This window comes from Cavia porcellus, unplaced genomic scaffold, assembly GCF_034190915.1.
Source record: "Cavia porcellus strain 051 isolate PalLab524CR breed Dunkin Hartley unplaced genomic scaffold, mCavPor4.1 scaffold_24, whole genome shotgun sequence".
Classification (NCBI taxonomy): Eukaryota; Metazoa; Chordata; class Mammalia; order Rodentia; family Caviidae; genus Cavia; species Cavia porcellus.
Genome location: NW_026947507.1, coordinates 20,407,861 through 20,425,070, shown reverse-complemented (window position 1 = coordinate 20,425,070; position 17,210 = coordinate 20,407,861). Strand labels below are relative to the sequence as shown.

The 17,210-nt window shown below is 35.1% G+C and overlaps 1 protein-coding gene across 9 annotated transcripts in view; it reads left to right on the top strand.

Annotated features, from left to right (window-relative positions):
- The window catches only part of Wdr17 (WD repeat domain 17), a 111,029-nt gene that overhangs the window by 30,075 nt on the left and 63,744 nt on the right, over nt 1-17,210 (top strand). For 8 of the 9 annotated variants that reach the window (XM_063234733.1, XM_063234732.1, XM_063234726.1 and 5 more), the window contains 3 exons: nt 3,717-3,845; nt 7,687-7,870; nt 10,450-10,680. In XM_063234733.1, the coding sequence (XP_063090803.1) occupies nt 3,717-3,845; nt 7,687-7,870; nt 10,450-10,680 (544 nt within the window). Of the gene's footprint in view, nt 1-3,716; nt 3,846-7,686; nt 7,871-10,449; nt 10,681-17,210 lie in introns of those variants that run through there. The other variant, XM_063234734.1, reaches the window with a different exon arrangement.

Below are 17,210 nucleotides of genomic sequence, written 5' to 3'. Positions count from 1 at the left end.
GCACTTTGCTTCCCAGCTTCATGAGGTAAACAAGTTGCTCCCACGTGCCCTTTTTCCATGATGTTCCTGCGTTGGAGCCAGGAACCATGGTCTGAAACCTCTGAAACAACCAAAAATATCCTTTCTCCTTTAATTTTTATGTGTCAGATAATTTTCACTATCAGTGAGAAAATAGAACAGTAATCAACTTATATATGAGGATGAAAATTGAACGAAGTGAAAGGCTACAAAAATATTTTCCATTGAACAGTACCAAAGATAAAGTAGGATGATTATACAATACGAGCAAATTTGACTTAAAGAAAAAAAAAACGTTGAGATTAAAGGATGTTATAAAATGTAAAAAATTCAGTACACCAAAGATACAATAAGTGTAAATATTTTTGCATCTAATAAGAGACCATTAGAGAGGGTAGGAGAATAGGAAAAATAATGAAGTTATATCATGTGCAGATACAAATTCTATATGATGAAAGTGGTCATAATGGACATCTACAACATATTCATAAAATCTGATTGAAAAGAAAAAAGACTATCAAAATGTGTGGGAAAAAAACTGCCTTAATTGAAGGGACAAATGGTCCTACAATAATAGAATCCAGTATCTTAAGTTCAGTAATAGACACAAAAACCAGAATGGAGATCAGAAAGAAGATGGAGAATCCAACCCATTTATTAATCCAACTAGAGTTAACAAACATGTACACATACCTTTAACAGTTTCATACACAGTCTTCTCAAGTACACATGGGACATTTCCCATTATAGAAAACAGTAAATCACAAATGGCATCTTAATCAGCTTTAAAAGATACCTTCTCTCACCACAATGGGATAAAGTTGGGAGTTTTTAATAGTAAGTAAACTGAAAAAAAATTTAAATTTCTTGAAACTAAGTTACGTACTTCATCAGCCTATGAATAAAGAAATTACAAGGGCAAATAGAAAATAGAAATAAAGAAAAACAAAAGCCCAATATATCAAAACTTAATGGAATATACAAATTCAGAGCCAATGAATAAATTTACACCCATGAACATGTGTGTTAAATAATTAGAAAGATCGCATGTCAACAGTCTAGAAACCAGAAAAGAAAATTTGTAAATAAAATGAAAAGAAACTAGAAATATGAACTAAAATCTAGTAGAACACAGAAAATAATACCATAGCAGAAATAAATGACATGGAAATTAAAAGAACAGAGAAACCAGGGAAACCAAAAGTTTATTCTTTGAAAAGATGAATAAAATTGACAAACTTTAGATGAATAGACCAAAAAAAAGACTAGGCTCAAGTTATTATAAGTGAAAATAGGAATATTACAACAGATTCTATGAAATACTAGTAAGAACAAATGTATGCCACAGATTAGATAACCTACAAGAAATAAACCAATTACTAGAGAAACAGAACCAGGGTGACACAATGAAGGAAGTCTGAATAGTTCCATAATTAGTAAAATAATTGGACCAGTAATCAAAAATCCTCCAAAAATCATAGGGCTGATGACTTCACTAGTGAATTTTAAACATTTAAGAATACCAGCCCTTCTCTAATTTGTTAAAAAAAAAAAAAAAAAAGAAGATGAAGGAATATTTCTAAACTCATTTGGTAACCCCTTGATTCTAAAGCCATAGATACTACCAAAACAGAAAATATGACATAATTTTCTTATAAGCCTCATTGTAAAAATCCTCAATAAAATACTAGAAAAGTATATCTAATAACATTATAATAATTATATCACATTAACAAGTGGGATTCAGCCACAAAATAAGAGACTGGTACAATATATGGAAATAAGTGAATGTAATATACCATGTTTACAGGTAAAGGGAAAAAAATACACAGGTTTATCCAAATATTCAGAAGAAGCATTTGACTGTCGTCAGCATTATTTCATGACATGCGCACTCAAGACCTAGAAATGAAAAACTACCTCAAAGCAGTAAAAGCTAATGATAAAATCAACAGTCAATGATGAATAATTAAAATCTTTTCCTGTAAGATCAGGAAACAGTATCTGCTTTCACCCCTTCTATTCAAAATAGTACTAAAAATTGTAACTAGAGTAGAAAACAAAGTAGATATTCAAGGTCTACAATTTGATGATTTCATGTATATGTTCATTGTGTGCTGATTATGTTTAATAGTATAAAAACTTAACAAAAATTGATAGGAACTAATAAATCCAGTAATAGAACAAGATAGAAAGTAAACATTAAAATGTAGTTGCTTTTGTATACACTAATAATGAACAATCTGTAAATAAGTTTAAGAAAACAATTTGATCTAAATAGCATCAAAGTCAAGCATGACATCACACACCTGCAATCCTAGGACTTGGGAGGCTGAGGAAGGAGGATTGAGTTCGAGGCCAGCCTGGGCTTCAAAGTGAGTTCAAGACCAGCCTGAACTGCATAGTGAAACTCTGTCTCAGAGAGAACAAATAAATAAATAAACAGTGTCAAAAAGAATAGAATACTTAAGCATTCGCTTAGCCATAGACATGAAAGATTCCTCCAGTGAGAACTGTAAGCCCTAGCAGAAACAATTTAAAAAGTTAGCAATACCAAATACAATTTAAAATACAATTGCAATTTAAAAACTTACAATATAAAATGCAAAAAAAACTTAAAAATTTAATGCAAAAATAAAAAATTGTAGCACATTTTATGGTCATATATTTGAAGATGTAATGTTCTTAAAATGTCAGTACTATTCAATGTGATCTACAAATTCAGTATCTAAATTATATTTTAACACAACTTTAAAAAATAACCCTAATATTTACATGGAATCTCAGAGGATCCTGAATAGTAAAACTGAAGAACTCACATGTTCCAGGTATGTGTCCTTACCTATATGGTCAGTGATATTTAACAAGGATGCTAAGGCCATTTAATGGGGGAAATGATAATTTTTTCAACAAATAGCACTGAGGAAACCAGATGCCTGTCTGCAAAAAATGATATTTGACACCTACCTGACACTATGTACAAAATCTGAAATGGCTCACACCACTAAATGGAAGATCTAAAATTTTTCTTATTGACTTGCTCTTAGCTCTGGCTGTGCTTCTGCTGCACTGTATCATCTGCTTTATTGGGTTGTTTATCTTCAATTCTGTCACTAAGTGAATTTTTATTCAAATATAAACTCACTTCCAACTTTCTTCTTTCTCCTCTCAGCAGTATTTATTAACCCAGTCTACTGTACTTAACATAGTTTCTTTGAGGATAAAAAGTCAATATAAAATCTATGAAGTTCCATGACAGGTCGCAATTCTCACAGCACTAGCCAGTAGTATTAAAAATCTGAATTTAGTTCTTTAAAATGTAAATTGCTAGTTTTAAAAACTTACATTTCACAGAAAACATCTAGTTCCTCAGTCTGTCAACATGGAATAGTCTTTGTCAGTGAGACTTTCTAGATGAGATAGGAACTTTTCTTCACTCCACATAGGTTTCCCAACCTTTGAATATCTTGTCAGTTGGCAATTTATGATATTTTGCTTCTCTAAATTAAATTACCTACTTTAATGTCTATTAAGGCTTTGGAATTTTAACTCCTCTAAAAATGTAGGCTAAGATTGGTAGTAGTAAAACTTTCATTTAAGGACATAAAGAATTGGAAATGACATGTAAAATTGTGATCAAATAACAAGGTATCAAATAACACAAATAATTGATATTTCCTCAAATTTGTTTTTTCAAGGCAAATATGTCCCAGGTAAGGCAAGTGGGATTACTGGCTGCTGGATGTCAGCCATGGAACAAGGATGTATGTGCTGCCAGTGGAGACAGATTTGCCTATTGTGCGACGCTTGCTATCTATATTTATCAGGTAAAATAGTAATAATTTTTCTTAATTTTTAATTGTAGATAATATTTAATTATCTGGTTCATGAGAAGCATAATGCTACACTTAATGTTTGCATTTTCTACTATGTATTATTTTTACTTGAGATTTTAAATCACATAATATGTTTACATCATAGTATAAAATTATTGATTAAATTGATGAGAAAATTCCATCAGTTAAAGTATGTGGATAATAAGCTAGAGGTTATTGTATTAAAATTAGCTTAGCTGTATTTGGAAATAGTCCTGGGAAAAAAACCTTTGTAACTATCCTAGCTCCATTATGTCATCTCTTACCAGTTCCCAATTTAGAGAGCCAATGACCTTTTGAGCCATAAACATCTTAAATCTAAGTCTAGTCTTGCTCTGTAAACAGAGCCAAAATCTCAAGTCACTGATTAAACTTTCCCCTATGCAGGTACATGAGTCATCTTTGACTCCATAGTAGCCAACAGTGATTCTAGTATTTTGTGTGTTTTGGTATCTTTATATCCTTTTCACCTGATCTACTATAATGCTGTCTTAATAGTCTCTTTACTTCTAATTTGGATCTGTGAAATTCATTCTTAAGTGTAATGAATAGCTTATAATGAAAATATAAATTTTAAAATTGTCAATTATGTACTACTGCTCTTCTGTAACTTGATATTCAGTCTTCACTGTGTGACTTACAAGGTCTTTCATGATCATCTGCCTGTTTTTTCTTGCTTTATATTATAGACATACTAAAACAATTGACTCTTACAAGCTTCTCAGATTTCTACCTTTGATTTCACTGATTTTTCAGTTTGTCACCATTACCTATTTAAAGAACATTTTCTCATCTCTTGAATTTCAGCTGAAGTGTACAGATGCTTTTGTGAATCTCTATTTTTTCACATTATTTGTGAAAATTTTCATAAAATGAACTGATCTATACAGTTCTATTTACTAGAAATGAGTCACCTTCATTTAAAAATTGTTAAAATTTTACATACTCTGGAATTTAGTAGACACTTATTAAATGTCTTGGATGACATTTACTACTTTTAAAAATCTTGAAACATCGCCTCTCTTCAGTGGACTAAAAAAATGCTTTATTCTGAAGTAAATGCCTTTTTCTTTACTATGTTTTCGTTATTACTAGTGCTATAGTTCATTGAAAATTTAGAAAACAATCATGCTTATCCATAAAAGAATTGTTTCTACATCATAGAATAAAGTCTTTTGTATTCTGTTCATCAAGATTGTAAATACCTAGCAATAAAAGTATGATTTCAGTACAACTCATATTCTTTCACTTCCCATCCCTCATATACCTTAAGACAAAGATGTGCTTTCCAAATGCCTCCTTTTTTCTCTCATCTCTGTCTTTATACTCTGCCTTCACTCCCAAGCTTCTCACTCCCAATTTCATCACATAAAAAATTTCTCCCCTACTTTTAAGGCCATATCTTTTTATCTTTCTTAAAGAAGAGGAACTTGTCAGGCAAGACAAACTATTCTCAAAAACAAGTATGAAGAAACTGAGATGATACATATAGTACTTACATTTTAAGTTTGCATGTGTCTGAAATTTTATGATATTTTATAAGAAATATTCGGGAAAATTATACTAAAATATAAATATAAAACATTTGAAGAAAAATTTCATATCAAAAACAAAAACAAACATTTGTTCTGATTTGCAAACTAATGCAAATAAAGTCAAGTGACAATTCATTAAATGTCCACTGTGACATCATGTTTCAAAATGCATCATAGAGAGTTACAGATAGTCATACTAAATAAATGTTGTTTCAATTGTGATCATTAAATTAAAATTTTATGAACATTATGTTATGAATACTTCAAAAATATTTTGGAATTAAAGTGTTTTGAACATAAAACTGAAAATGTTATAATATTTCCAGAAGAAACGTTTATTAAATAATGGGTATTTTGTATCAAGTACATGATATTGTGAACAGCATAGAGTTACAGATTATTGTCATAATACATACTAATTGTGACCATCTAAAGTGTTTTGAATATCATGTTATGAACATTTCAAAACACTTTGAAATTAAAGTGTTTTGAACATAACATACTATTATTTTCAGAGGGAATTTGTATTAAAGAACATCTTGTGTCAGTGTACATAGAATTGCCAAATCTGATGTATCATATTCAGAAAATGATTATGGTGTATTATCAGGTTTTTCTGAATTATTAAATGATATTTGTAAATGCCATTAAATCTTTAACTTAATCATTGTATTTTAGTGCACCGATATATTAAAGTACTCTTACAGTAATTTAGAACTCATCTCAATGTAATAGTACAGTCTCATAAAAATGAGTATAACAGGAATCTACCACAGGCCATTCAAATTGTTAAATAAGTGAAAACCTAAAGATTTATTCTTTTCTAGATCTAGGGAACATACAATAGATACTGAAATAGAACAACTTTAAATTATCAGTGCTGCAGTGCAAAGTAGATGAAACAGCAGTAGTACTGGATATTTTTAATGACGTCTTTATCAGAGTTGTACAAGAGCACCTGAAGTTGTAGAAGGAAAAATAGATTATGAAAGAGAAAATTTCAAAAAATAATTAGATTAGCCAAAGTCTTAAATACAAAGATGTTCACTGCAACATTATTTGTGATACCAAAAGTTTAGAAGTTATTTAAATTATGAACAATAGTGTAAGCTTTCTTTTTTTCTGTATTAACTGAATCTTTTTTATTGACCAAGCATTACTTGACACTAGAAATTTAACAATGAAACATCCAGTCAAATTCTTCTTGTGTAACTTACATTCTTGGTAAGAGCAGAGTAAGCAGTCAAATTATGTTTCAGAAAGAAATCTGTTCTAAGAAGGGTATAAAAAGAGGTCATAATATAGAGTTATGGAATAGGTTTTTGGGAGAGCTGTGAATTTAGATGTCACAGTCTGAAACATCTCTCAGTAAGGTGCTTTTGAATGCAGCCTTGAATAGGTGAATGAATAGCCCTGAGCAGATCACTGGGGAGCCCATTAGAGGTTAATTAAACTGTACTCATAAGGCCTAAACAGACAAAATATTTTTCTTATTAGAGAATCAAGTTCAGAATAAATGAAAAACTCGATGTCAAATTATTCTGGCAAGATAGCAATGTAATGATCATGTAGGGCATTCAAGGTTACATTAATAAGATTTTTCTTACTATACAGGTAAAGAAAGGTTGACATAATATTTATATAGCGATTTTTAAAGGAAAGTGATTTTTAGAGGAAAAAAGACCAACTTCAAGAACAAAAAGGAGGACCATTACTTGTGAAAATATAATCTAAATAAAATATAATCTAAAATGAGTGATCAATTCAATAAATAAGACTGGCTATTATGTCATGCACTTACATATGCAAACACAACATAATGCCCTCTCTGAAATGCTGTAGTGTTTTGAAAAATGGTCAGTGATATTATTGCTCTGGAAGCATTGGAGACCTTCATAATAGGATGAACTGCTGAGCTTCTTTAGCTTAATTCTTGTTTATTCAAACATAACTGAAAAATTGCAAACAAAAGTTTAAAACTCAAAGTTTTTTTTACTTTAGCAAATAGATACAATTATGGAAAACATAATAAATCTAGAACTTTTGCATATTTAAATGTAAAACATTTTTAGTAAATTTTATTGATTTTTTTTCAAAATGATGTCTTTCATCTGATTGGTTATACTACAATGTAGTCTAAATCTTGAAGTATGTTTGTATTCTTATTAGATGAAGTAATTTTTATGTATATTACTTTGTTTTATAATATGTTGCCCAAAAGGAGGCACTGAAATGTTTTATTTTATATTTTGTTTTAGTTGGATCACCGTTACAATGAATTCAAACTTCATGCAATTATGTCTGAACATAAAAAAACAATTACAGCAATCTCTTGGTGTCCACATAATCCTGACCTGTTTGCAAGTGGGAGTACTGATAATTTAGTGATCATTTGGAATGTTGCAGAACAAAAAGTCATTGCCAAACTCAACAATACAAAAGGTACATTTGTAACAGATTTATTTTACTGGATAAAAAGTTTTTATCTTAACAAGTACTATTAGTTTTTAATAGTTTTTGTTTAGGTTTTAAAGTAATGCTTTAAGACTTTCTAGTAAAACTCAAGTAAGAAATGCATTTCACTACATGATTTCTGCGTGTGTGAACAAAATCAAGACACTGTCATGAAATCGTTATACTCATAAGTTATGATTAATTAAGCAGTCAGTAATTAATATCATAGGCATTTAGATATAATACAAAATTTCCAAAATAAATATAGTGTTTTCTTAAGTAACAAGCTTTCCCTGTTCACTAGTATATTAAAAATTGTAACATATAATGACAATATTATACATATATCTGATGCCCTGTTGAGCTAATTCCATGCCTTTATGTGTAGATTGATTAAAAGAGAATTTCCTACTTCAGCTGGGTGTAGTGGTGCATGCCTGCGATTTCAGCACTCTGGAAGGCTAAAGCAGAAGAATCACAAATTCAAACTTAGCCACTTTGTCTCAAAAATTAAAAATAAAAACTTAAAAAAATAAAAGCTTAGAGATATAGTTCAGTGGGGATTCCCTGGGTTTAATACCCAGTACTGGAAAAAATAGTCCTAGTTAACACTAATACTCATTGTACATTTAAATAATATCACTATCTTCTTTCTACTTAGTATTAGAACTTGGGAACCTTTATTTAATCTTACTTGATAATTATGTTAGAATTAAGTAATTGTTTTCTTGTGTTGAACATCACAATAATTCATTTTAATTTTGAGTACTAGTTAACTCTCTGGTGATTTGCCAGTGAAAATAATAAAACAAGGAATATGGATTTGGGAATAACATTTTACAGTTTTCTAGTTGACAACTTCATTTGCTCAATTTTTTAAGACTATAGTTGAGTTTAAAAATTGTTGCATTTGCAAATATTCTCAACATTTTCAATTACCTAAACTTAAAAAGTCAAAGAAAAAGCAACATAGTTAGAACATTAAATATATCTCCAATTTGCAGTCATTATTATCAGGGAACAAACATTTATAGATAATTTTTTATGAATTCCCAATATTATTAATACATATTTAGGAGGACACTACAAATAAATTTTGAACAAAACAAATTTGGTGAGATTGTCATGTCTCAGTTTCCTATCCCAAAATTATTTTCATTATTTTTAGAGAATAAGCTGAATTTGTACAATATATCCAGCAGTAGCTTACAAAATCATAACCAATATAGAGATCTTATTTCTGAATGCTTCACTCCCCTAGATGTCTTCTCTAATGTACAGAGAGCCATTTACCTTTATTTGTGCTATAGCAGTCTGAAACATTCAAAGTAATTTTCCTCTTTCTGAAGGAACTCTTCTGTTAATGTTTCCTAAAACTACACTTTTTAAATAGTCCTTATCCATGAACTCACTCTTTCTTACTTCAGGAAGTGTGGAGTTCCCAGTATGTGTCACTCCTTGAAGCAGGCAATAGGCTTCCATTTTCTTGTAGTGTCTCTTGGAGCGCAGACTGTACAGACTGTACTTGCAATAAACTGACATGTTTCAAAACTACATCTTTATTCATGCTTTTTATTTTCTAAAAATACTTTCCCTCCATATATTTAAATTCTACCTTTCTTTCAAAGTGTAATTTAAACTCAATTTCTTTTTGACAATAATCCAGTGGTTCCCTATCTTTGCTGCTTCAAAATCATTTGAAGAAACTTGTTAAAAATTGATTTCTGCACCTAACTTTATGTGATCTGATATATTCAATTTGATGATTCTGATGCAGTGATTGTATTTATATTGAGAGATTTCATAATCTCTTAATAACTTCCATATTTATTTTATATAATTTATTTGTTTACAGAAGTAGTAAAAACAATAATTAATTTTTGCATTTCATCATGTAATTGAAAAGATACTGTTGCATACGTGATTATATTTCCTTTTCAAAATATTCATGTGAAATAGATGGCCGGTGATATTTATTATTACCTCCATTTTATCGATGAGGAAATAGAGGTTTAGAGAGAAAAAATAATTTGTTTAGTTCATCTGAGACAAGACTAGGATTTAAATCTGAACTCCTAAAAGACAGTATTTAAAATTCAGCCCATTTTATTAAATCTTTAGTTTATACACCTAATGTCTCTTACCTCAATTCACATTTAAGATCTTTAAAACCTTTCATCCTATATTATCTTGTTTACACAGGATATCTAGATAAGGTCTTAGTGACAAACATATAATAAATACGTATTTTTAAAAAGGTATCCTATTAAAATGCAGAACTCTATAAGTTTCTTTGATTACACAAAGCACGTGACCATATTCATAGTACTTGAAATTAAATAGATGTTCGCTTTTTTATAATGAAAGTTCTGTGCATATGCTTCATTTTTTTTTGGAATGATTATTTTATGAATTCAATTCTCAAGAAAGTTTAGTAATGTATTTAAAATAATGAACATATTTTTATATTTTAGTTTGTTGTAGAAACATACAAGGCAACCAGTATTTAATGGTACAATCTTATGTCACAATATCTCGCCAACACGTGTATGTCTGACTCATTCCAGGAACGCCCGCCTTTCTTAGCTGGTGCTGGAATGCAGATGATGCTGTAGCATTCGTTTCCGACCGAGGCCCACTGTTCATTTGGACCATCTCAGGGCCAGACACTGGAGTGACTGTCCACAGCGATGCTCATAGTTTCTTGTCTGACATCTGTATGTTCAGATGGCATACCCACAAAAAGGGGAAAGTTGTGTTTGGTCATATTGATGGAAGTCTGTCAATTTTCCATCCAGGTAAGAATTTTATTAGTCTAGTCTCTTGGATTATATTTTTCTTATTTAGAAGGTGTGCTTTTTGTTTACATACATACATTAGTCTCTTTTCTGCTACAATAGAAAGTACCTGAGATGAATCAACTTAAAAATAAAAAACCTGTTTTGGCTTAGTTTTGGAGGTTTCTGTCTGATGGGTTGAACTGTTTTGAGCCTGTGGTGGCAGAAGGCATCACGGCAGGAGCACGTGGCAGAGTAAGCTCCTTTGCCCCATAGGATTGTGAAGGAAAGCAGAGGAAGGGCCAAGAGTCCCATTGTCACTCTTGTGGGCACATCTCCAATGCCTCCAGAGCACAAGGAACCACCGCTAAAGCTTTTACTATCTCCAGATAGTGCTTTGGGCCTTTAACACAAGAGCCTTTGGAGGAAATTCTGCTTATAAACTATAGGAGTACATGGAGTCCTGGGCAACAGCATTTTAATTTTAAAATAGTAGACATGAAAATATTATTCACTATCATGCTGATGCCAAATGTTCACTGAAAGTGAATTTTACTTACAAGTATTTTAATACATTCAACTCAGCTGTCCAAGTGTTACTTTGAATTAACCCAAATCAGTCATTTGTCTAATATTAGTACTTTTCAAGTCAATTCATTATGTTTACACATTCACTAAGAAAGCAACCTGAATAAACAAGGATATACAGCTGGAAGTTGTCATGGCTTACTAATATATTTCCAAAATATTTTTTGTTTCATTCTGATTACACAGCTCCCTAACTAATGCTATAAACCTGAAATAAATTAGAATCGTACCTCTTTGAATCTCTACCAGTGAATTAGGTTAGCTGACTGAAAGCAACTGAGAAATTAGTTTATATTCATTTTCATAATGTAGGCAGTAATAAATAGTATAATTTTAAAAAATCAAAAATTACCTGAATTACTCACTGCTCCTACATAAGTATGTCAGCGTTTGGGAAACCTGGCATTTCTATTGGTATATAGTTGGCTGGATTGTTAGTTAAAAATGTTTTCTCAGGCTCAAGATAATTACTTTTACAAAGTATATTTCATTCAGTTTACCTGACATTAATAAAAGAAAAAGGAATTTCCATTGAACAGAATAAAGTATAAAATGGTAAGCAAATCTTGCTTAATTTAAAAAGAATATTTTAAAATGTTGATCTATTGAGGACATTATATATTAAACATACCTTAAATAGGATCTATTACTTACCCTTAAAGAAAGATAAAATTAGATACTGTACACGTGTATGTCTTTATTACTTTTCTTCTCTGCTCTTTGCCCTTGTCCTCTGTTCTTTCTCGGATTTACCAATTTAACATGGAACAGTCATCTATTGTTGATTAGTATGAGGAAGAATCATTCATTGCCTGTTGCTTCATTTAAATTTGTTGTCTCAAACTCTTACACCACCACTCCCTTTGTTACATTCTTTATGTTACACTGTGTTTTAGAGTTGGTCATTAAAGCTTTATAATTAAGTAATGTAGTCATGGGATTTCCATGTTTTGATTAGATGACAATTACTTGATTTTCTCTCCTGTACTCTTCATTTTGGGTCTAATTTCAGAATTTAACTGAAAATGGCTATGTGATCTGTGGTTCCTCTTACCTCTCTGCTCTCTTGGTTATTTAAGCAAATTTCTACTTACCTAGTCTTCTACTTACCACAGGCTGTTCTATACCCAAAGTTTCTACCAGAATGGTAATTCTTCTTTTTCTTTTTCAGGGAATGTGTGTGGTATTTAAGATTTGAAGAAGATTATGAGAAATTTCCTTTTAGTGCATTCTAAATAACGTTCTTGATTTTTTTTTATATTTTATGATTTGTCATTGTAGACGTCTGTTTTCATTGACTAAATCTTTTTTTTCTTGCTTTATTGATAGACATTTTTGAAGGTATGAAGCCATAAGACATTGAAACATTGTCTTACATAGCTAAGACAACAGACTTTGAGACATTTTGCAATTATTTTTGATAGAACTGTAGGGGGAGGAGGAGGACCAGCGGTGGCTTAAAAGATAAGAAGTATAAAATATAAATAACCTTTATTTTGGGAATGCGGAGAGAGACACCCCCGACCTCCTGGAGTGTGGCATCTCCACCCCAGGGCCGGCGAACTCTCCATGGAACATGTGGAGTGGGGCACATAAGTAGCCTCAGCTTGGGGTAGAACCTAAGGGGGGCATTAGGGATGCACAGGGAGCCCATTGGTCTTAGTTTGGTGCCAGAGGTAATTCCTAAGGGTAGGAGAGATAGGAGCTTCCTGGCTCTACTGGCTACAGTATCCAGCCTGGGCCAAAACCCTTTCATATCACATCTTATGATTATTATGAAAAGGGGCGAAGATTTCTCTCTTTAACTACTTCCTGCTGGCTGAGGGCACTGTACTGGGGTCTAGGGGAGTTAACGGGATGACGGTTGATGCCCAGGTAGAAGCTGGTGCCAGGTGTTTTAGCCAGGACAACTTCACTGGTGAATGTACATATGTTAGACTGAAAAAAACAAAGAGATAAGATGTTATGAGGAGACATGGCACTGTCATATTTAAGGACCCAGGTGAGGTAGAAGGAAAGGTGTCTTTGATTTAGACATGTCATTTTATCAGGACGATGTTGAGGTAGGATCATTTCCATGGTAAGGCAGAATTCTGAAAATTAAACATGGGATTAGGAGGAGTAAAGTTATGAGAGGTGCTTACTCCCCCATCTGAAAGCATAAAAGTTAAAAGGTAGGTCGGTAAGGCTTGTCTCTGGTATGTATGACGTTGGAGTCTGTAGGCAATCCTGTTAGAGAGTCCTGCTATAGAAATGATCATTAATAGAATGTAAGAAATTAGGAACCAAAGTGGATAACAAAACATGACAACCTGTGAGTCATGGCCATGAGGCCTTGGTAAGGCAGAGATGAGCACGAAAAGGATGGTCAGATCTAGGGCCTGAGTGATGTGAAACCAGAATGGCAGTCTAGCAACTTAGTCTTTGGAATGATTTCGTGTAACAGAAGATTTAGGAGTGGGACCTGTACAAAATAGGCCCTGTTTGTAACTGGCCTAGGTTGACCATCAATACTCTGTCAGACATTGAGGCTTTATTATAGTAGCCTGAAAACTTAGTAAGAACTCTGTATATATGGCCTCTATGTCCACAAGTATAGAGAATGTCTTACCTTGAGAGTTTTAATGTGACTTGGACTCTGAGACGGACACCCACAAAGCGGGTTGTTGTTGGCCCTTAGGCCCTCTCAGTCTTCGGCAGCAATTTTTATGGCGATGAATCTGGCAGTGTCCTATTAGGGCTAGAAGTTAGGATGGCCCACCCACTCTCTGGTGGCCAGGACAGCCCAGCAGCCTTGGAGTAAGGTCTCAAAGAATGCCAGGATGGGGCATTTTGTTGCCCAATGTCTTCTGCTACTTTTGAGCATGGTCGGGGGGGGGGGCAGGTAGCTCCATCTTGTATAGGTTGCCTGTCTCAGAACTGCAAGTGTTATAAGTGTTAAAATATGAAAAACCATATTAAGATCTCTGTGGAGCTTGAAGGTCAAGTTTTGCCTTGTTGCTTGAGATCTGGACTACAGTAAAAGGTATCTGTAGAATTAAGTAAGTATGTAGGAGCTTAATATTGGCATTTTAGATTAGAGAGCAGGCTTTATCTGGATGCTATACCACTTTTTATAGGGTGCCACGTGGAATTAACAAAAAAGGCTTTAATGGAAAGATTTGCAGTAGAGGTTTACCAATCTTATGAATAAATATATTAACTTAGTATATAGTCTCAAGTTATCAGCCTCTCAAGCTTTTAAAAATTATATCTTTTTGAGCCTTATGTAACTTTTAAATACCCCCAAGTCTTAACTAAGACAAATATACCCATAAGTTATTATAATTTAGTATATACTTTCAAGTTATTATAACCTTAGTTGTTAAACAGGAGATCGTCGACAACACAGTACAGCAGAGGCAATAAATTTAACAGAGAACATTACTGGTGGTGGACAGCATTAGAATTTTTAACAAAACCCTTGTCTTGGAACAGAGCTAGTGGTTTCCAGCTAAAAGGAATTTATAACCTTATTTGTTAAACAGGAGATTGGTGACAACACAGTATAGTAGAGGTAATAAATTTAGAACATTACTGGTGGTCCACAGCAAAAAAGAATTGATAAATATCTCTTAATTTTAGTGGTTTAAAACAGGAGATTAGTGTAGACTTTAATTGATAAGCAAGGCTGGTAAAATTACCAGGTGGCCACTAACCTTGAATAAATGGTTTGAAAATTGTAATAAAAAAAATAGTATCTCTGAGCACAGCCGCTTTGTCTCTGAGCAGAGCCGAATTGTCTCTGAGTGGAGCTGAATTGTAAAAAAAAGCATGTCTGAGCGGAACCGCCAAGGTGTTGTACGTGTCTGTTTTTAAAGCAGTGCTTGTGTTTGGGAGGAGCCTGTCTAGAAAAGGCACAGAGTCAGAGGCAGTTTGGAACCCTGAGACAGACAGAGCGCACCTGTAGAGAAAGCATAGTCATGCTTGGGGGAGGGGCTGAGATTATCTGACATGCAGCATGTAGGTGGAACATGAAGAGTGGGCGGGGTGAGTGCCGCCTGCAGGGGCAGGCTGAGATGGAACACACAGAGTGGGTGGGGTGAGCCCTGGGACACAGCGCGCAGGGGCGGGCCGAGATCGTACCCTGAAATGTGTAAGGTGGCGACGATGGCACTGGGATGATGCAGGGAAACACGCAATTTAGCTGCGATGGCAGGAGGGGGGGTGGTGCTGGCCAAGACGGTGGGCGGACTCACGGTGGCCGCTGCGTTGAGCCTGCAGCGCAGGGGCCGGCCCGCTGTTGGTGATGGAGCCAGCAGCTTATGGCACAAAGGGTGGGGTGGGGGGCGGGATGGCAGCAGCGGTGGCAGCGGAGGCGGGGTTGGCAGTAGTGGCCATGGCAGCGGCAGTGGCAGCAGTGGGGCTAGGAGACACATCACAGCTTTTAGCCAAGTGTGGCTCTGCTCCTAGAGGCGTGCAGCCAGCAGCTGGGGAACGGTCACCCATAGGAGCCGCTCACAGGGCACGCATCCCAGGGCATGGCGCCAAAAGCTGAACCCGTGGTGCAGACCAGGGCACAGGACCTGGCCTCGTGAGAGCTGAAACATGCTGTGTGGAGCTGGGGGCTGCTGCGCGTGACAGCCAAAAGCTGTTTGAAAAAAACAGTCAACAGCGGAATGGGGCGGCACCAATGGGCTGGCATGAATGGGCTGGCGAGGCGGGGAATGGGTTGGATGTGGAGCTGAGTTGTCACATGGAACTGAAACTGTTTGTGGGGCGCACAGAAATGCCAACCCCACGTGGACCTGAAGCGCCACATGAGAGTCGAGATACTACACAGAATTGGAGTGTGAGAGCCAAAAAGCTGTTTAAAATCTTATGTATATCTCAACATTGTTTGATCTTATTTTTAATCTCGGCAGCAGGGGATGGGTTGGCACGCATGGAAACAAAGGGATGCTGGCAGTGCAGTGTGGGAGAGGGTTAGCCGGGAGGAAAGGAGGCACTGAGAAAACTCCAAAAGGCTGCAAGAGAAGATGCTGTTATCTCTTTAAGTGCGGGGAGGGGGAGGGATCCTGGAGGAGACAAAGGGACAAGGACATTGGTGGGAAAGGGGCACATTCCCAAAACAAAGATAGAGAGTTTTGTAAGCTTGTCCGCAGTGTGATAAGCCATAGATAAGTATGGTTTCGGGGGGGGGGGGCAGGAAGTAGTCCCCAGATAAAAGCTGGTGTGGGGTCTAGCCCATGGGGCTACAATCAGATGAGACAGCTGACCGTGGTCTGTCAGGATTGGAGTCCTCACACTGCACCCCAGACCAAGGAGTTGGCTATATGGCTCCAAACTCTTAATAATTGGCCGTCACAAATATTATGAGTGGACTTTTCGTGGGCCGAGTAACTGCTCTGCCGTGAGAATGTAAAATGCTTTAAACGTGAGGGTCTTTCAGTGTGGGCGGTCCAAGAATGGACACAGGCTTGCCCAGAAAGCCCCTAGTTTAGGCTGTCTGCCCGTGAGAACTTAAAAAGCTCTGGAAAAATGTGAGGGCCTCTCAGTGTGGGCGGTCCAGAGTGGACACCGGCTTGCCCAGAAAGGCCTTGATTCGGGCTGTCTAAAAGACGTGAAAGCATCACGAACCCACACAAAGCGAGGAGAAAATCCACCTGAGCCTGGCCCAGTGGCTGTCTCCAGGGAGTTGCTCACCTGTGGTAAATTGGTGGATGTTGTTTGCGAACCAGCAGCCAAGCTTACAGTTCCTGAGTGTAGAAGTGAAGAATTAATGCAGGATGCAGTTCGGTCGGTCCTGAACAGCAGGGAACTCAAAACTGGGAACCAGCCCCAGGAGTCTCTCGCCTGCTGTTCCCGGTCAGGGAACCATATGATAGAACTGTGGGGGGAGGAGGACCGGCGGCAGCTTAAAAGATAAGAAGTATAAAATATAAATAACCTTTATTTTGGGAATGCGGGAGAGACACCCCCGA